This window comes from Blennius ocellaris (genome assembly GCF_963422515.1).
Source record: "Blennius ocellaris genome assembly, chromosome: 7".
NCBI lineage: Eukaryota > Metazoa > Chordata > Actinopteri > Blenniiformes > Blenniidae > Blennius > Blennius ocellaris.
Window position 1 is genome coordinate 21,682,528 of NC_137656.1, and position 21,372 is coordinate 21,703,899.

Genomic DNA, 21,372 nt, shown 5'->3' on the forward strand with positions numbered 1-21,372 from the left:
AATCTAACTATTCAAACATTAAATATGCTCAGGGAAGAGCTATTTAACGTAGAGTTTTATGTGTCCACCGACCTCTGAAGCCGAAACACCTGAACCACTTTAATAGGAATTACAACTTTGTTTTTAGCATCTATCGCTCATAATGTTAAGTAGGACCCCAAATAGCTGGCCGTCTGAACGCCTGCCTGAAAAGACACCTAAAGTAGCGCAACGCGTTCGCCAGATGGCGCACTGTCCAAAAGTGGAGAGCCGATGGACCACGCGTTCACCAGGTATGACCATTTACGCTTCATTCAAATTAACACAATGTCATGGTTAACAATGACATGATCCCAGCCAATTGTGATGTATATAAAATGAGACTAATCGTCTGCAATATTTTTTCATCAATCTGTGAGTCATAGGTATTTAAAAAATCAGCTTTTTATTTTTTTTATTATTATTTTTTTCAATCGTTCGTCGTGAAACCGGTCTGCCCACGCCGCGGTCTGTGCGGTTTGACCAGCTCAGCCGACTGGTCTGTGGATGATGCGCGCCTGAGACGCGCGCCTCCGATGGGCTGTGCGCTGTCACGAGCTGAAGGTGTCATGAATCGAAGAAAACTCACTTGCGGAGGGGAAGAGCACTATCTATAAGGGCGCGTATGGAAACATAGGCGAAACTGGACTATTATCTCACTCGATTGAAAGATGGCCAGAAACACATCTCTTTATTTTCGCATAGTTGAGGGGAGGAACCTCCCGGCCAAAGACGTGTAAGTAATTTCTGAATGGCATGCACTTCTGTTCTCAAGTATTTTCCTTTATGATATTTGGTCCACGGCAATAGCATTGTGTAATTTTACCGATCAAGTAGGATGCAATCAATCCATCGTTCAACTGACATTTCTAGCATACAATCTGCTGTGAATTAATCAAAGCAGTTAGAGGTTAGGTCTGTGTAATTAAATACAACATGGGATTAAATTAAGGTTGCTCCTGGGGATATTGACAATGCTGTATCTCCCTTTCTCTTCTTCAGATCTGGTACCAGCGATCCATATTGCATTGTAAAAATTGACAATGAAGTTGTGGCCAGGTGAGTTCGCTCTGATTGCATAGAAATATGCACGGCATGCAGGTAAAGCATCTTGTTTAGTGCGGATCAACAGATTGCCTCGTGAGTTGATGGGAGTTTGATGCTTTCTTCGTTTTCATATGAAGTGAGTTTGACAGTGCTGCAATTTGCATCAGGATAAAAATTGGAGTAGAGTGCGTGTGATCACAGTGTGGTGGTGCCTTCAGCATGGCCCCTCCGACGCCAAGAACTTGATACTGGTCTGGCCTTTAAAACACCCGCAGGTAACCATGGAGAAGGTACATCAATTATTGCAGGGAGCACTGGTGTAAGCAAGGGGAATGCTGGGAGGTGGGAGCAGATCCCCCAGAGCAGAGAGGTGGTGTAAGTTTGAGTGTGAGACCTCAGTTTAATACAGTTTTTCTACGAAATACATAAACTGAGTGGCTGTTTTTCCAGTTGTTCTAGTGAGGAAAACGGCTCAACGATTCAATGCAGACACTCGACCAATTATCTTGCACTCGTAGCTTGTTACAGGCCAACTGACTCCTGGAGTGTGATGTTCATGGATGATGATGTGGGTAGTGATAATGGGTGCAGTGTACTCTCAGAAATCCAAGTGTTTTTTTATTATAACAATGCAGAGTGTGGTGAAATCATTTGATTCTGCTGACAATATGTTTACTCTAATAACAGAATACAAAGTAGTTTTTTTTTGTGACGCTCTTTGATAAGTGACTCTTATCTTGTGTGGATAAAGAAAATTGTTTGTTCAAGCAGGCTATGCAAGAATATGTTACAGTCTGCTAAAAACAACTAGTAACTGTTGCATGTTGACCCTAATGCCGAAGGAGCGAAGAAACCGGGTTTATATACACAAAGATAAAGGTCTTAGAGGCCTCTCTGAATTTTTTGTCATTGTGTTGTGGTTTCATCAAACTAAAAGATGCATTCAAGGTTAATTGTTGAACTCTAAATCCCATATGTTCTCTGTCTTTCTCTTTGTACTGTGATGGAGTGGAGACCTCTCTTGTTTGTAATCTGCCTTCACCCGTAGTTAGCTTTTATCGACTCCAGTTCTCTGCTCCTCTGAGTTGGATAAGGCAGTGCAGAAGATGGATGGATGCTCTTTTCAATACACTTGAATTTTGGGACGGGGCCACACACAATGAGTACAGTTACAGTCAGAGATTAGATCAGACACACAGGTGTTGACTGGAGCTTGATTTTCTGTGTTTTGTTGTAACAGATTTGCAGGCAGTGAAAGATTTATTTTTTTTTAAATCACAAGAGTCTTGCATGGTTCTACACAGATCTCTTTGTTTGATCCTAAATCCCGCTATGTTGATCCTCCTCATTATTTATAACACGTTCATTTTGCCATATCCTTCAACATCCTGCACAGTCAGCACATCAATCTGGCACAAACAAAAGGAAGTAAGCACTCTGTTGCATTGATACTAACATTTCATAAAACTATGTTGTGACTCATTAGCGAAGCTTTGAACGGTCATATTTCCTGCATATTACTTGCAAAGCCTGAGATCTGTTCTCACACTTCCAGGTTTGGTCAGTGAGCCTCTGATGCTGCCGTCATTGTGATGACTGCCACGAGTCTGCTGCTTTCCATGGCTGCGTCCGTTCATGTGATATGTTTTCTCTGCCAAAGCAAGCGTTTTTAACCTTTTTCAGGACCGCTACCGTGTGGAAGAACCTCAATCCTTTCTGGGGGGAGGAGTACACGCTGCACCTGCCAATGGGCTTCCACGCGCTCTCCTTTCACGTCATGGACGAGGACACGATCGGGTAACGCTGCCACGCCAAGCCGTCTCCAAACGACGCCATAATCAGCCGCAACTTTTCACATGTGGTTTCTTATCTTGGCTCAATAATATATTTGGGTTAGAGCCTCATGGTTTAGCAAAGAAAAACACAGTTTGAATAAACAACCATCAGCAGACAGATGGTCGTCCAGACTGAGTGATTAAAGGTTGTCCCCCCCCCCCCCCCTCCTCTTCTAATGACCGACATCACTGTGATGATTCAACTCAGCAGCTCTGAGTGTTACTTCATTACATTTAATCTATAAATCATTTTTTTCTACTTATCTTTTTTCTGCAGGCACGACGATGTTATTGGAAAGATCACACTGAGCAAAGACGCCATTGGAGCTCAAGCCAAAGGTGAATAGATGTGAACTCTTTCTGACAGGAGGAGTGAATGACGAAAGCTCAGGAGGTTAAATCCACATGGAATTCCCATGATGGGAGTCAAAAGTCAGAGTGATTGAAGAGATCGGACTTTTTTTTTTTAATGCTGGGAATGTTTGTCAGTGCTTCTTCGCAGGTTTATTTTAATCCGCTTATTTAATCTCAAATTCATCGTCGCAGTTGTTTTTGTCACGTCTGTCCTTTCGCCGGTCATAATAAACTATGAGATCTGTATCGTTCTGTATTATGAACCAACCTACTGTGTGTCAAATGAAGAAAATGACCAATGCATTTGAAATGGCCTTGAATCGCTTGCCACGCGGTTCTCTTGCACAGGAGCCTTCACATTCAGGATATCAGTCACAGCGTCAACAGTGGCTCAGCCAGACGCACGGCGTCTTAGCTGTTGCATGTCATGACCGTGTTGTAGTTCTGGTGAATTGGTTGAAGAGTTTAACGAGGTGCATTTGGTGCATATTGATGATGAATGGCCACCTGGCATGGCCTTTCCTTACTCTATCGCACAATATTTCTGACTGAAAATGTATCATTTCTTATGCTTTATTGTTAGAAGAACGAAGAAAGAAAGAAAGATTTATATACAAAACAACCGCATATCATTTTGATTGTGTATCATAAAGATGTTCATAATCAATTATGATGATACACTATTTCATACGTGCAGCAGTGGTTACCACTGTCGTCTCACAACAAGGAGAGTCCTGTTCGTTTCTCGTTCCAGGTCTTGCAGCATGCCTTCATGCTAAAATCCAAAGATATGCCTGTTAGGTTCATTGGCTATGAATTACCATTAGGAGAGTGTGTGTACGGGCGTGTGTGAGTGTGTGTGTTGGCCTTGTGATGGACTGGAAATTTGTCAAGGGTGTTATTTGGCTGTTGCCTCCAACCCCCTCCGAGCCTCGACATGAATAAAGCCACTAAGAAAGACAGATGGAATCATTTAACATCCCACCATTAAAAATATCCTCCAAAGTATTCCAAACGTCAAAGTGAGGGTTTAAATTAGTTTGTTTTCCAAAGAGACATCCAGATATTTATATGTAATATATCATATTGGTTTGAGATGGGGGGGGGCTACGCAGTGCTATGGTGGTTAGCACTGGCTGCAGGTTTTCACTACACGTACCTGGTTTCTCTCACACAGTCTAAAACATGAAACACGAAATGCATGCAAGTGTGAATTCTATTGAAATCTCTCCCTCCCTCCCTCTCTCTCTCTCTCTCTCTCTCTCTCGGCCTGGTGAATTGTCCAGGGTCTATCCTGCTTTCACTCATTGTGAGCTGTGATTGGCTCCAGTGGCCCCGTGACCCTGAATTGAACACAACAGTAGAAAAGATGAGTGGGTGTATCGCTCACTGTACAACTCCCCTCAATTCAGACACAAGAACTGGGAGATATTTGACTTTTCTCTGCGTGAAGCAAACAAATACAGTGTACATTTTCATTTCTCTTCAATTTGAGTGTTTTAGAACTACTTTAGTTTTTAATAATTGTGATGAACCCCCCCCCCCCCCCCCCCCGAGTCATCATTCAACTGACAACCGTCGATTTGTCATTAGCTGTCATTTCTGGTGTCTTTTCTTCAGATGCGTCAATGCTTGAGAGAGAAATGTGTCTGTGTGGTGTGAACAGGGCTTGATAGCTGGATGAACCTGACGAGAGTGGATCCTGATGAAGAAGTCCAGGGAGAGATCCACCTGAGTCTGGGGCTACTCAAAGACACGCAGAGGATCAGCCTGCGTTGTCAAGTCATTGAAGCCAGGTAACGTAAAATGCGGTGAAAATGTGAAACGAAATGAGTTGACGGAGAGATAAGGACGAGCTGCATCGGCCCAAACATTCGATATCAGCCTTGTGATCAGAGTAGTAGATTAACCTACACAGACTAATAGATATGAGATGCTATCTTGGGTGTACTTAAGATTCTGCAGCTCAGCTCCTTGTAAAAGAGACCTGGCTGCATCATCAGAATTCTGATCCCCATCCCCCCGCCCCCCCCCCCCCCCCCCGCCAGCCTCCACACTCCCCTTGAGTCATGCTGCCACTATCACACCACTCATTGCCCCATCTGTGTGTCCCAGGCTACAATCTCACCCTCTCAGGCGGGGCACTAATGAGCATGTCAGTCAGGGTTTGACACTGTGTTATTCAAACATGCCGAGAGACTGTAAATTCACTTTGAGGGAACAAGGTTAAGCGGGATGGAGCTGTTAGGCTTTTCGTCCTCGCTCTGCCACGCCGACTCATTGGATTTGCAGAGCAGCTATCAGGAGTTTGTCGAACATTTTCACGTATTGATCATTGCCCCCTGTCCTTTGGTCTGGTGATCCCTGCAGAGACTTGGCTCCCAGAGACATTTGCGGAACCTCTGATCCCTTCACCAGAGTTATTTTTAACAACCACAGTGCAGAGACCTCGGTGAGCTGGATGTTTGTGTTGTAATATTCCCACGTAAACAGTGCACAAGAAAGTAAAGCCACTACTCCTTCAATAGATCTTATATGATTATAAAACTAGACTGACCTCCTTTTTTAAATGGCGCCAAATGTACTGTATATGGATACAGTAAATTTGGCACCATTTAAAACAGGAAGTGAATAATCTATAATATTTATATTTTATCTATTATATTTATAATAATCTTATAAATAATCGATCAAACATACATTTCCTTTGTTTTTGTGCAGAGTTTATTGTATTTTCAGAACCAGAAAGAGGTGTACTTGTACTTGTTGACTGTTTATCAATCAATCTGTTATACATTTTGCATTTGGACACATTTCTCAGGGCAAATCAGTGTATTAATTTATGTGCATTTGGTTTGTAGATCATCAAAAAGACACGTTTCCCTCACTGGGCAGAGACTTTGGAGTTGGAGCTGGACCCAGAAGAACTGAGTGCAGAGACCGTTACTGTGGAGGTCTGGGACTGGGACATGGTGGGAAAAAATGACTTTCTGGGGAAGGTGAGAAGATGCTTCAGTTTTATTCATTTCTTTGTTTAAGCGTTCGTGCCATGCTTACTTATACGACTCCCTGGGAATACACCGTTTCCCCACAATCAAAGCAGAAGGATCTCCTTTAGTTTTGGTGTGATATTGGATCTTTATTTGTTCTTTCCTTCCCCAGGTGGAAATCCCTTTCACTTGTTTGCACAAGACACCTCTGTTAGAGGGCTGGTTTCGTTTGCTACCCTTGGGAAACCACGAGGTTGATGCTGGGTGAGGTTTATGGTTGTGCTTGTTAGTACAACGTGGCAACGTTACCCGTTTGCATATCCGAGAAAGCTGTAACCTTTAGATTAAACATTACGGTTTATTTATTTACTTAATTTTTTGCACCCAAGAAAAGTATTGTAGTTTCTCCAGGCGCTGTATCTTGTCCTTTAAATAAACACTGACAAGTATGTAGCCAGGTCTCCAGCAGCATCTATTTCTGGAAATAATTATAGAAGCAAGAGCTTCCAGAGGATACTCTCAGACTAAACTTAGTCTTAATGCTTCATTAAGAAATCACTTGCATCTTAAAGGCTTTTTTTTTTTTTTAATAGAATGGTCGAACATTGTTTGAGGTAATAAAGCAGTATGTTGCAGAAGATATTCACAGACCACATGTTTTTGACAGCAGCGGCAGAAAACCTGAAAGTTTTCCTGAGAAAAATAAACAAGTGGGTTTCCCTATTATGCAAAACTTCAAAGATGGTAGTGTTTTTCCAGATAAAAGTATTACTTTCATGAAACAAAATGAAAATAAAGCTTTAGTTACAGTGCTTAAAATGATAAGACTGGTCACTGGTCATAGATTGGTCATATAGTACAGGAAGTTGAGAATATTGTTTTAATTGCTTGAAGGTTCTAAGATACTTCATAGGGACACTGTTTAGCATTAGACGATAAGCTGGATTGAGGACTTTCTCGATATTGTTGTAGCTGTTCAAGTGACTATTTTTCCACATCTGCACTGTTTGAGATGTTGAGGTCCTGTTTGTGGTTTGCAGTGGGAAGCTCGGAGCTCTGCGTCTGAAGGTGCGCTTGGTGGAGGACCGGATCTTACCGTCCATGTACTACCAGCCACTAATTGACCTTCTGGTTGAGTCGGTAATCTCCCCGACGGAGGTCAGCATCGTAGCTTTCCTCAGCACTGATTCTCATTTGTTCACGAACCCCCATCTCCAGAGACCGCCGTGTGCATGACTTTCTCCTCTCTGAAGTGTCTCTCCCCCCCACCCGACATCATCCACAGTTGCCTCGACTCCGCCGCCGTCACTTATATCCTCACGCTCGTCTTCACGGACGTTCTCAACACGTAACACGAGTCTCCTTTCCCACCAGGTGGAGGACAGCAGTGCTCTGACCATGCTGGAGGACGTGACCACGGTGGAGAGCAGGCAGGATGTGGCGATGACCCTGGTAAAGATCTACCTGGGACAAGGCTTGGTGGTGCCCTTCCTGGACTACCTGAACACCCGCGAGGTCAACCACACCAGTAAGATCATATCAGGGGGTCTTCCACCTGTGGCTCCGGAACATCACGCAGTTCGGCTCCCTGGCACTTTCCTTTAGTCACATTTAATGTGTAGTTTTGATCAGATCGTTCCATTTTGTCGCACCGGCAGACAATCTTGCAGTTTTAAGTGACAAACGTGACACAAATATAGAATGGTTAAATTGTTTTAAAAAAATTAAGGAGAGATTACGTGTCATCATGGCCGCCGTTTAATGCATTTGTGTATATTCTTTGGTTTTTATGCTCGGCTACCTAACCAGAGTTATTTCCAAATAAAGAAAAGTCTTGGTTCAAAATAGACATTTTAACAGTTCAACAGAAACTCATTGGCTTTCACTGCCAAATGAGGCTGGTTTAGGTTTATGTTCGATATATATGGAGCGATAAACAACAAAGAGCGAGAACAGGTCAAACTGCTAAATTGGCTAATTAAAAATTAAAATGGCTGAAGCAGCTAAGAATAGTCGTGCAATGTCAGCGGGTGGATGAGTGCAACATCAACTACAGTTTGGTGGTCATGAAGCAGAACCTTTTAAGAGTTTACAAGCTGTGCTCATTTTATGTTGAAGGTAAATATGATTTAGGGCTTGTTAAACAACGACCCAAATTGTTATAAAATATAATGTAATAAAACCTGAAATGTAATAACTGGTCGATAATGTAACAACAGTGTTAAGCCTGACATGTAATACATTTTTTTTAATAAAACCCACAATGTAATAACTGGCCAATAATGTAAAAAGGTTTAAGAGGAATTTAAATGTGATGTTAATGTGTTTAATGCTTTTACATAATTTTGTACAGATGTTTGGACATGCATAAAGACTGTAAACTGTATAAATATATATATATATATATATATATATATATAAAAAACAAATAGTCCAGAGATGATAGTTCAAACTTTTCAAATTTTTTCAGTGTTATTCAAATTGAAACAGTTCAAGTTCAATCCATAAATTGTTGATTCACTTTATGATGTAATACAATTATCACACTGTGAGGGGAAACATATTTTGCCTGCCACATAATGAATATTGAAACGTTTTTAAGTTTTTTTGGGGCTCAGCACTTTTGTTACATTATTGATCTGATATTCCATTTCGCGTTTTAATACATTTTAATGCATTTTCTAACAATTCAGGTTGTTGTTACTTTCTGGGTCGTTGTTACATATTGGGCTCTAACGGGCGTCGAAACAGATTGTCTTTGTTGTGCGTTAGTGGAAAGCAGCTTCAGAGCCGTGAAAGAGTAACGGAAACACATTATATTGAATTACTTGAAATTAAGTGCAGCACTCAAAGACCTTTATTTATTCTGCATCATGTAGAGACACATTTGCAGTCTCCTCTGCAGTTCAGCAGAGTAAAATGCACAGTGGTGGCAAGCAATCAAGTATTTGTAATTTGGTACCGTAGTTGGAATGTTTCAGAAGGTTTTTACTCAGAACTGTGACTGACACGACTTAAATCATGAGCTGTTTTGTTTTTCCAATAGCTTAAGTTGGTGTGTTCATGCTGACAAGTACTGTATTACAAGAATAGAATAGAAATACTTAATTGATCCTGGAGCAAAAACCTTTAACCAAATGCTTTAACCATAGCTAATAAGAGTAGTTATTCTGTAGAGTTGAACTCTGGCCTCAGAGTGAGCGGTTTGAATCACAGCCGTGTCTTCCTGTGGGGAGTTTGCATGTTGTCATGTTCTCCCTCTGTGTACATAGATTTAATCCAGGTGCTCAGATTCTCTTCCACAGTCCAACAACAGGCATGTGAGGTTAACTGACGACCCTGAATCCCCCATTGGTGCCCCCATTCATTATGTACTGTCATCAGATGATGCAAACATTTTACATACAGAAGTTGTGTTTGCACAATACACAATGTGCGTCAGATCTAAGTTTGCCTCCATTAGTCAGACTGTATTAGTCAGACTTTGGGGCCTGCCAGGATTCTGTCAATGATCCCTTCAGGGTTCCTCCTGTTTAACACTGAATTGACATGAAGGTCTGCAGCCGGCCTGGTCTTTGTGTGGGAAGAAAAGCCTACCAGCGCTATATTTACTACCATGATGCCAATTATTCACTCACGCAATAGTCTTTTCATGGCTCCTTTGTGGTCGGGATTAGTCATGTTTTTGCCTCCGCACTGTACCCCCGTGACAATTCACACTGAGTTGTGTCGCGCTCTTTAGCTTCTGTTGGTGTAGTTTGAGATAATAAGCATAGTGCCTAAGTTTCCATGGCAACTCCACATGATCCAAGCGGTAACTGCTTGAATAAGGATGGAGAGCCGAGCTGCCAGAAATTAAAGTTGGGCACACGGAGGGCAAGAGTGTCCAGTACACCCCCTAAGCAGACAGGAAAAACCAGCCTTTCCCCTTGTAGGTCTGAACGTTGTACCTGGCAGCTCGGTCCGGCCATCATGGATATTTTAGTATCGCCACTCTGCAGGATTTACCTTGATGCTGCAGCAAGGTCACCCTGCCCCCAGCAGAGATTTTATTTATTTATTTATTTTTTAAAGGAGACTCCTCAGCAGATAAACATGGATCAAGCAGAATACAAAGTGTGTATTATTAAAATGTATCAGCCATAATATTATGACCATACCTGGTAACCTGGAGGCAAGTGCAAAATAGAAATACAATTAGAAGATAAAGATTCATGTGGAAATCATTATCATCATCATCATCATCATCATCATCATCATCATCATCATCATCATCATCATCATCATCATCATCATCATCATCATCATCATCATCATCATCATCATCATCATCACAACTGTTTATTTGAATGATGAATTACGATTTCCAAAACACTACATTACAGACTGAATGAAGAATTTTAGATTGACAAAGAAAAACAATGAAACCCATTATATTCAAGTTTCAGAATATATACTTATGCATTGTTTTAACATTTTATTTGCTAAACACACCCCAGATGATATAATATACATGTTATGTTCGCAAAGGTTTATTGCACTGATTTGGAGCCTTTAATACCGCTGGTACATATTGTTCCATTCTTCTCAACTCCGCAAACTAAGAGGTTTATAATATTCAATGTTTTTTACCATTTTCTCAAAGAACAGGGGGCCTTTTGTGCAGAGTTTGCATGTTCTGTACATGTTTGGGTAGCGAAAGATGACTATACAGTATGTATGTTGATGGATAAATAACTGACAGAAACAGAAAACTTTGCAGACTTTTCATTTAGTTATATTTGTTTGAGACGCACATGGATAGTGCTAATTATTGTACTGATGTTTCCCTCTCACAGCTGATCCAAACACTTTATTTCGCTCCAACTCGCTCGCCTCCAAGGCCATGGAACAGTTCATGAAGGTGCGTCGAGCTTCTTGGCGTTTCATTTTCCCAGCTTTGCAGAGTGATCGATTGTCTGTCTCGGCTGTGAGACAGTTTTTTTAAATAAATCTCTGTAATATATTTGAAATGCCCTCATCAATATTTACTGCTTTTCTTCCTCAACACCCTCGATCTCTATTAAATGTGCAGCGAATCAGTCACGCGTGCTGTGACCTCCTCCTGCACACTATCGCACCTTGTTCACTCAGCATTGTGTAGATTTACATAATTCTGCTATAATCCCTGTAAGCAGAGGTGTAAATGAGGTGGCTTCAACATGTGGTATTGTGTTGCTGGCAGGCCGTTGGGATGCTCTATCTGCACGAGGTGTTGAAGCCCATCATTAACCGCATCTTTGATGAGAAGAAGTACATTGAGCTCGACCCCTGTAAGATCGACCTGAACCGCACCAGGTAAAACTGAAATGCACACGCTGGAAATGAAAACACATTAAATGGATGTATATTTTATATCATGTTTTATTGAACTAAAAAAAAAAAGAAAGTAGTTATACGTTAAAATGATTTATTGATTTATTTTTTGTGCATTTTTATTGACATGCTTGTCACCGATTAAGTATTCATGTTTTTTCCTATTTTTCTGTTTAATTTAATTTAACATTTTTAAAGTAAAGGTAAATTTTTGAGGTTTTGGTGCTTTTTGACTCATCTGATTGTTCTTGCATTCAAGTCATTAACTTGGATTTTAAAAGTGCAAAGTAAATAATGTAACGTGATTGTTCTGGAAATACTTCTTTATTTTCTTTTATTTTCCTCCTTTCATTTTTTCTTTAATGGTTTTCCTTTTTAAAATGTTCCTATTGTATTTTTTTTTATTTTATATTCGTAATTGTTCCCCTGCTTTTTATTATTCCCCCTTTTTCTTCAAGTCATTTTTAATATGGTTTATTCTAGGATGTGTGTTTTTGTGCAGAATTAAAGTGTTAAAATGGTCAATTGGAAAAATCAACCACATGAGACTGCCCTCTTCCGTTGTACTTCCCCCTTGAGAAAAAGACGTGCATGTGAGAAAAGGAGGAAACTAAATGGAAAAAAAAACAAAAACAAAAAAAAAAAAGGACAGGGAGGGCTGTTGCCTAGCAACTGCCACGAGCCCCCCCTGAGATGTCTATCTCTGTCATGGAGTGAGATCCAGGATCTAACGTCCTCTGCGTCTGCAGCAGATTTGTTGTCTTCGGTCCCCGTCGGCAAATCTCACCGAGACATTTTCAAGACGTGAGCGTTCATCTGTCCGGGCTCTGAAACAGCACGCCTCCGCATGTAAAGACCTCGTCATGAACAAGGAGGTCATATGAGTCACTGTAAATAGAGGGTCGAAAGGAGTATATCTCATTAGCGAGGCTGGATCGAGTGCGGCCTTTACATAATCCCGCCACATCTATATACATTAGTGAGCATTGATTTTTACATTTCTCGGTCGGGGTGGAGTTATTCACAAACGCTTTCTCCGTCTGCGAAGGCGGATTTCGTTTAAGGGTGCGGTGTCAGAGGCCGAGGTGCGCGACAGCAGTGTGGAAATGCTGCACAGCTACTTAACCAGCATCATTGAATCAATCGTGGGCTCGGTCGATCAGTGTCCTCCCGTCATGAGAGTCGCCTTCAAGCAACTGCACAAGCGAGTAGAGGAGCAATTCACTCAACCTGAGAACGAGGTCAGTCCGTGGCGGCGCCCACAACCTCAGACACACGATGGAGTTCATGCGCCGGCACTATAAATTAATTTCATCTTCTGATTCGCTGCCCTTCACTGATTTGCCTTCCCGGTGTTTGTAGGATGTGAAGTACTTGGCCATCAGTGGGTTCTTCTTCCTGAGATTCTTCGCTCCCGCAATCCTCACACCCAAACTGTTCCAGCTGAGAGACCAGCACGCAGACACCCGTACGAGCAGGACGCTGCTACTACTGGCCAAGGTATGATTCAAAACACAGACATACGCAAAGACACTTCCATGAATAATTTATTCATGTCCAGACATTGCACTCGAGTGCAGAGATAAACAAACCGTAAAAGGGGGGTGTTTTGGATGTGAAGCTACTCGCTGCTTGCCAGCAGCGAGTTTTATGCTTCAGGTGTGAATAAATACATATGAAGCACAAATTGCATTTTATATGCAGTGATGGACGAAAACACCAGATACAGCTTGTTAAGGGAATTGCATAATGCCGATTTTGTCAGCCGTCTATGATTTTAATTAGCAGAATATCGTGCAAAACACAAACACCAAACTGAAATACAGTGTTAGCTTATATAACCCGAGCCCTCTGAGAAGGCACTAATTCATTTATTATATTTTATATGCAGAAAACACTTTAAAGTGGATATTGTTTTTGCCAACGTTGGCATACCTCCTGACATGGCTCCGTATTTTAATTGGGAATTGATTCAACAGCAACAGTCATGCAGTGATAAGGAACCACTTTCATGTCCTGTGATTAATGATGAATGTTTCGTATCAGAAGCACCAATGCTCCAATCTGATAAAGTCTCCATAAAATGGGAACAACACCGAACTATAGACAAACAAACAAATAAAACCATTTCACTCCGGAAATTAATCTTCTCTTTTTTTCTAGAGCTTTGCTGAGATATGTGGCTTTCAGATACAGCCGTGTCTACCCTCATATCTCTATCTGCTCCTGCTTGTAGGTCGCTGGATCATTTCTCTAATTCTCAGTTCAGAGTAGAGAGCAGGTGAAACAATTGAAAAGAAATGATAAATACCACTTTTGTCTATTGTGCTGGTGAAGTAGTGATGCAGAGGGAGATAGATTTAATCCCTCCCCGTGGTAAACACAACAAAAACACAATATGTAGACCTCATCACTCCCCTCAAGTCTCGCTCTCAGTCACCGAGAGGTGAGGTGACCAAACTGAAGTGACGTATCAGTGCGGCTGAAACAAACACCCTCAGTATCTTCAGCGCGGGGCGTCAGAAAGTAAAACATCGCTCTCGCTCGCATGTGGTTCGTGTGGTCGCTGTCCGTGGTACTGAAGTGCCGTTGCCATGGGTCCTCTACAGAGACGGGCCACAGGTTATTTTTACCCCCATGTGTGCAGTGGTCGGACTGCGGTTCAAAGCTGAGCATCAGAGAGCGCTGTGTGGAGGGACTTGCTCCGCGCCCGAGGCCAGGTGTGGGCCGGACAAAGGGCCTCACAGCAGGCTTGTCCCCGGGGGCCTTTTTTTTTTGATCCTCGACTTTGAGATATGCAGTCACTCGCTGAGTTCTTACAGCTGCTGGAGATTTGATGTGATGAGGATGTGATTGCAGAGGTAACGCCGCGTCCTTTTGGCCATCAGGCGCTGCAGAGCGTCGGCAACTTGGGCCTGCAGCTGGGCCACGGGAAGGAGCAGTGGATGGCGCCGCTGCATCCCATCATCCTCCGCAGTGTGGCCTCCGTCAAAGACTTCCTGGACAAGCTCATCGACATCGATCATGACGTCGGTAAGGCTGAACTCGGCTAAACTCACCATCAAGAGTGAAGCGTCGGGGTCACGCTCCTGAGCACGTCGGCCGCACACCATCTGTCAGCGTCACGGCTCCCAGTTGATGTCAGGATTAAGTGAAACAATACTGTAGCCATGTGGTGAAATATTCATAACTAGCTGGTCGTCCACAAAAGAGATGAAATGGTTACCGAGCTGGCAGGGAGCCTCGGGCGCTGCCGACAAAAACGTGTCTCGGCTGCTTTCTTACCATCGTGTGTCGGTGAGGCTGTTGTTGTGAAGCATCTTCCCCCTCTGACATATCATGTTGCAGCCTCCTTCTTCACATCGACACCCACTCTTTTCTCTCAAAGGCCAGTTTGACATTTACTGCTCTTCAGGTGGATTTGTTGAACAAAAGTGGACGCTTGTTATTCCTCTTTGAAGCCGTCTCTCGTGTGGAGATGGAAGGTGTCTGATATGCTATTATTAATAGCAGATGCAGCTTAACAACAGAATGTATGCCCTTTGTTTTTGTTTTTTGTTTTTTTTTATCCACATAGCACCATCTTGTGTCTGCCTGGATGTACATGCATTTACCTTACACCATTAAAGCTTTACGCCTGTTTCCCTTTCTCCTCCTCCTCCTCAGTGTCAGAAGTGCCTCAGAGGGCAATATTCCTGCCTTCGGTCACAGTCAAGGAGGGTTTCCTCTACAAACACAAGGCAGAAGGGCCCCAACTGCTGTCCCGCTTTGCATTTAAGAAACGCTACTTCTGGTTGACCAGTGAGACGCTGTCCTACGCCAAGACTCCTGACTGGCAGGTTTGTACAGATCCACCAAAGAAAATATCTGAATATTATAAAACCTATGTCACAATTAATGGGATTTTGGATGCTAAATTCTGTATCATACAAGGAAAAAGGTTGCATTAAATATAATATAAATATTAATCCATCCTTCATGCCATATATATATCATGTTCAGTGGCCCTGGAGCCAGTCGCAGCTGACTATACAGGCCGGACAGGTCATAAGGCCATCACAGGGAAAACATAGAGACAACTACAAACACTCATGGACAATTTACAGTCACCATGTAACCTCACATGTCTGTTTTTGAAGTTGCACACTAACCACGGTGCCACCATGAATCTGAGGGGGAAAAAAATCTAATTCTATTGCAAGAAAGAAATGCATAAATAGGACAATATATATATAAAGTAAAAGCTTGATAAATTATAAGGAATAAAATAATATTATGTAATTTTAAGGCCTGATTTTAAGGTTTGTTCCAGGAGTGAGGAGCAGAGCAACTACAAGCTGCTTCACCTTGTTTTTTTTCTTTCTTTGGTGCCTGGATATTTCATATTATACATATTGTATAGATCTGAGGTGTATTTAGGCCCGAGACCATTCAAGGCTTCACAGATAAGCAATGACATTTTTGAGTTAATCATTGAAAGACTGACGGTCAAGTGCTCTGACTTAAGCTCCTGTATAATGTGTTGCAGTTTAGAAAATTAACAAATAAACAAATAAACACACCATTATAATAATCCAGCCTGCTGGAAATGAATAGTCTAATCCTACATACCTTAAACCTCGTTTTACCACTATTGCTGGTATAGTGTTAATTCATCTGTACTTAGACACAGACATAGATTGCTTCCAGGAGGTTTTTTAAAAATTATATTTATATATAGTCTAGTTTTCACAATGAGAGGATGTTGTTTAACGCCGCCTATAATGTGGTTCGTTGAATGTGCAAATAGCTGTATTACTAATACAGGAACGGTCACAAAATGCAAGAACAAATGACTGAAGTTGGACGCAACAAAGCCACATTAAAGTGAATCATCCATTTCTCCACTCTCATATGTTGTAATATGATGAATTAGTTGCTGTTTTTGGGAGGACATTTGTCAACTGGGTTCAAACAAAGAGGAAACATTTGAGTCAGTTGCTTTAATGCATTTGTGTTGATCTTTTTGTGTGAACATCATTAATGTTATTACCATGTGTTACCTAACCTTGTGATAATGATCTCCTCTCATTCACCAACCAGTGACTGAAAGAGAGACGGAGCCGGAGAGGGGGAGCAGCCTGGTCCGGCCCCCTAAAAAGCTCTCTCTTTGAGCCAGTCTCCGCTTTGTGTGACTGGAATAAAGGCGAGGGTTAATTGAAGGCTGTGGATATTCATGCTAACATTGCAAATCAGATTACAGACAATATCCTGGCCCCTGTCCTCCATGCTGGAGCACTCCAGTCTCAGGGAGGCCAGCTCCCACTGCAAGAGGCTGATTTACACTTTAAAGTAGCCTTTGCTGCCACGGTGGTCTCATCTTCATCACTTCCTCCTCGTCTCGCGTCGTTTCTAAGCTGTTCGACTTTGTGTGAATTATTTCAGCATCAGAAACGGCCTCATTAATTTTGCTCTGTGATGAAATGTCTCCTTGATTTCACTTAAATCTCAGAGCGAAATGCCCGAGGCAAAGCATGACACATCACGAGCCTCGACATGCTTGTTGTTAATTGGTCTTGTGGTTTATGGCTGAACTGTTGCAGGTGCGCTCTTCAATCCCTGTTCAGTGTGTGTGTGCCGTGGAGAGGGTGGATGAAAATGCCTTTCAGCAGCAGAATGTAATGCAGGTCATCACCCAGGACAACGATGGACAGCTGCACACCATGTACATCCAGTGCAAGGTGCATAGTACCACCCACACAGGCATGATCCACTGCAGGCTCTCACTTGTTTACGCTTACTTTAGGCTTCGGCCATTATTGTTTAGACAAGCTGAAAACCAAACAATGGAGATGATGTGTTAAATGAAAACACAATGCAATAATTGGATAAATCTCACAAGCCTGTGTTGTATTCCCATGTCAGATGTAGAAACTGAGGCCACGTTTACACGTACCTGGGTATCTGAAAAAAAACTGTGATATCTCTGCGCATTTACACATAAACGCAGCTACGACTCACCACAAACGATGATTCCTGGAAACTCTGTCCACGATGGAGATCTGGATAAAATCCGTGTCTCTGTTTGCGTCTAAAAGGAGGGTAGGCGGATATTTATGTCACAATTCGTGACGTCCTGTTTTTTTTTTTTCCAGGATTCTGATTGGCTATCATAGCTTAATGCTTCTTGCTACACTGCCCCCTACAGGTTTGGCTTGGTCATAGCAGCTTTGAACCAGCTGTATATGTGGGTCAGTGTTTTTAGAGAGGGAAAAATCCGTTTAAAAAATTTTTACTGGGTACATGTAAACGGAGCCTGAGACGTTTGACCATTTTATAGAGAATATTTAGAAAGTGATGACAGCAACATATTAATAGCCAACTGAAAGAGCATTTTCACAACAAACCAGGCGAATTGGCAATAGATGAGTGATGTGAATGAGGATAAAATGAGTGGTTCAGTCTCTCAGATGTAAAACAAGGAAGATGTTCACGAAGAAAAATGCAAATGTAGGATGAACTGCAATTATAGAAAATGTGTTTTACAATGTAAAATTGCAAATTTTCATACCAACCATACCATACCAATCATATACGGCATCTCAGGATGACAATATTTAACCACATTCGTCACTCCAGGACTGCTGAGCAGCTTGGATCCTTCATCAGACAAGAATAGAACACTTTTTCTCTCTTAAAACTCCATCAACTTGTCTCCTGACTTTCTAGATGTTTACCTACAGTTGTGAAAAGAAAAAAAGGATGTGAAATAATACAAACATTGCCCTGTCCATCTGTTTTTTTTTTTAAATGCTTCATGCCATCAAATTCAAAATGAGCTCATATTTTTCATGAAATGGTCAAATGTCTCAGTTTCAAAAATCTGATATTTTTTTTATTATTATTTCTTTATTTTCAAATACATATTACAGAGGATTGGAAATCATTGCATTTGAATTTACATTAAACGGCGTCCCAATTGTACTGAAACCAGAAGCGTTGAAGTCAGTCTTTTATGTGCTTTTTTTTTTAGGGAGACAATGAGACATTTTACTGACCTAGTTTAACAGGCTGTGTTCAGTCTAATAAACTCATGGCTTGTGGTGTGTTTCTAATCTAAATAGAATGTGAATGAGCTGAATCAGTGGCTGTCTGCGATCAGGAAAGTCAGCATCTACAATGAGCGCATGCTGCCCTCTTTCCACCCAGGGGCTCATCGCAGCGGCAAGTGGACCTGCTGCCTGCAGGCGGACCGTGCTGGTAATCCTGCTTTTATTACTTCTAATGCTGCGCAAGCCTGGATGGGCACTCAGGATGTGGCCTGACTTATTTGGCTTATTTTTATGGTAATGTTATGAGAATTTAAGCTCAAATGTGCAATTACAAGTCCCCCCCCCCCCCCGGGTGTCACAAAGATTGTCTGGAATTAACATGCTCAAAGAGCATAAATGGTGCCGTCCATCAACATGCAGGCCTTTTGAGAATGACATGACACTTGTGTACCCCTCTTCCTGGCGGACAAACTTGTAACTGGCTTCCAAAAGTGGATGTGATCCAGGCAATCCATATTTAATGAGTCAAATTTCAAATTGTTGCAGCCATGTTTTCACTGCTTCAAAGGAGAAGAGCATGCCAGAATTATAATGACTTTTTTTTTTTTACATTCAGTCACTGTATGTGATTATGCTATGTTAAGTTTACTAAACAATAATGTAAATATTTTTGCAAAAACTCAACTCCTCGACTCCTCTGACAGGCCCTTGAAATACCAAGATATGTGATATCTCAAGCGGGCCCTATTTACCTCCTTGCCCCTACCTGTCCCTGATATATCTCCAACACGGGGTGACCAGAAGCGTTTGAGACCGAGTCTAGGAGTCTTCACTCTTGATTCACACCCTGAGGTCCCTCAACATGGAGAGGTTTCTTCACCCTCCTCCCTTTTTCCCACGTGTGAACCATGGCTTCAGACTTTATAGTTGCTGATCTGCATCCTCTCGTTTCCAAGCGCTGCTGGGTTCTCTCATACATTAGAGCCAAAAGGACATCTGCATAAAGCAGAGACGCCAGTTTCCGGCCTTTCTCCACGATGCCCCTCCTGACCTCAATTATAAGGGAATGTTGTAATTTCCTTGTGCGAGCTGCTTATGCAGCACATCAATGTTAAATAATAGCCCTGCGTCTCAGTTACAGGCTGCAGTCGGACCCACTCTGCTGTGACTCTGGGCGACTGGAGCGACCCGCTGGACCCGGACGTAGAGACTCAGACGATTTACAAGCAGCTTCTCCAGGGCAGAGACAAACTCAGGTTAGTGGTGTGTTAACAACCCCCCCCCCCCCCCCGCCCCCCCCTACACACACACACACGCACACACACACGCACTCCTTAATGCAGTTCACTCAGCGGACACTAGAGGTCAATGTTGCAACACAGGAGTGCATTGCTCTGCTGCTGGCGCTTCCTCACTTTGCCACGAATCAAATATTCAGCTGCCACAAGATGAAAGCATGAAAGCATCTCTCAGAGGTCAGGGAGTATGATCATATGACATGATTCTGACTGATACCGCAGGAAAAAATATGTGGAGATGCCCGAGGCTGACCAGATATTGAGCAATAATGAAAATACAATCAACTCTGACGTTCATCCCGGTGAGCATTTCTACTACTACTGTGATTATGCTTTCATTCTTATTGTTGTCTTTACGTTGTCTGGATTCTTGAAAATTGTGAAGGTCTGTGGGTTAATGTATTTATGTATTTCCATGTCACAGGCGGCGCCGGATGCAACGTGCATCTGTTGAAGTCCGGTCAGAGTCTGGCTGCTCGACTGTTATCGGTGATCGAGGATCTGGAGCAGGCTCATGCCACCTTCCAGCGCAGAGAGAAAGAAGAAGCCACCGGTGTGATTCTGAATCCCTAGACTGCGACGGGATACATTAACGGCTGAAAGCAGGGTCTGGGGGAGGGGCGCGGCGGCAAGGACGCCACATCCCACACCAACTGGAGTGAGCATCAGCTTAGCAAAGTGGCCTCATGGTACAACCTCTCCTCCGCCCTTCAGCACAATTCTCTGTCGAGAACTGAGGGAATTCTGTCACTTTTAATCTTTTTGTACTCTCCCACTGCCACCGACAACAGCGCCGGGGAGAGATTATGATACTTGACGGTAGATGGAGGCGAGGGACTTTGAAGCATGATCTGATATTTCTTATGTAGATAACAAGCAATCTGTTGCATGGCCTGCATCCACTTGTTGTGAAATGTGAGAAGGAGCTTTTATATTTTGAGATACTGTACAGATGTCCAGTCACACATTTTTTTTATGCAAAAAGCTTGTTTTATTGTAATCCACAGTACCGGATTGTAACTTGTTTTGATATGGCTTTTCTCCGCGTTTTGTATTTTTGAGGCGGTCGATCATCACGGCCACAGTGTAGCATCGACACGTTACAGGTTACGCCGCCATGAGATCACGAGGTGGTGAAACACAAGCCACTAGTATCACACAGCCTGTACAGCGAGTGAAACTAATATTTTCCATGTTGCTTTGGTCCCTTTATACTCAACCATGTGCTTTTGTTTGGTGCTACGGCCAGTCATCTGAAATGTTTTGATTCTGTTACATTTTATGTCGCATGACTAAAGTCATATGGGTAATATTTACCTGGCAATAATAGAAAGTCCAGACATAAAGGGAATTAATCATCAGGTAATTTTTGGGAGAGTTTGATGAATTTGACTCACAAACATCAGGATTTGTTTGAGATGCCAAATTTGCTTTGAAAAAGATC

At 42.3% G+C, this 21,372-nt stretch overlaps 1 protein-coding gene across 1 annotated transcript; it reads left to right on the top strand.

The window, feature by feature from the left end:
• Window positions 1-689: 689 nt before the first annotated feature.
• rasal1 (RAS protein activator like 1) lies at window positions 690-20,664 on the top strand (the record flags this gene model as incomplete). Its single annotated transcript, XM_080499594.1, has 21 exons — window positions 690-754; window positions 1,021-1,077; window positions 2,749-2,862; window positions 3,178-3,239; window positions 4,921-5,050; window positions 5,625-5,706; window positions 6,116-6,253; window positions 6,417-6,508; window positions 7,285-7,411; window positions 7,619-7,772; window positions 11,083-11,147; window positions 11,469-11,581; window positions 12,648-12,840; window positions 12,962-13,099; window positions 14,488-14,632; window positions 15,266-15,438; window positions 17,182-17,319; window positions 18,703-18,838; window positions 19,766-19,886; window positions 20,151-20,230; window positions 20,353-20,664. The coding sequence occupies 21 exons, from the start codon at window positions 690-692 to the stop codon at window positions 20,499-20,501; spliced, it is 2,472 nt and encodes an 823-aa protein (XP_080355720.1). The 3' UTR covers window positions 20,502-20,664.
• Between the last annotated feature and the right edge of the window lie 708 nt (window positions 20,665-21,372).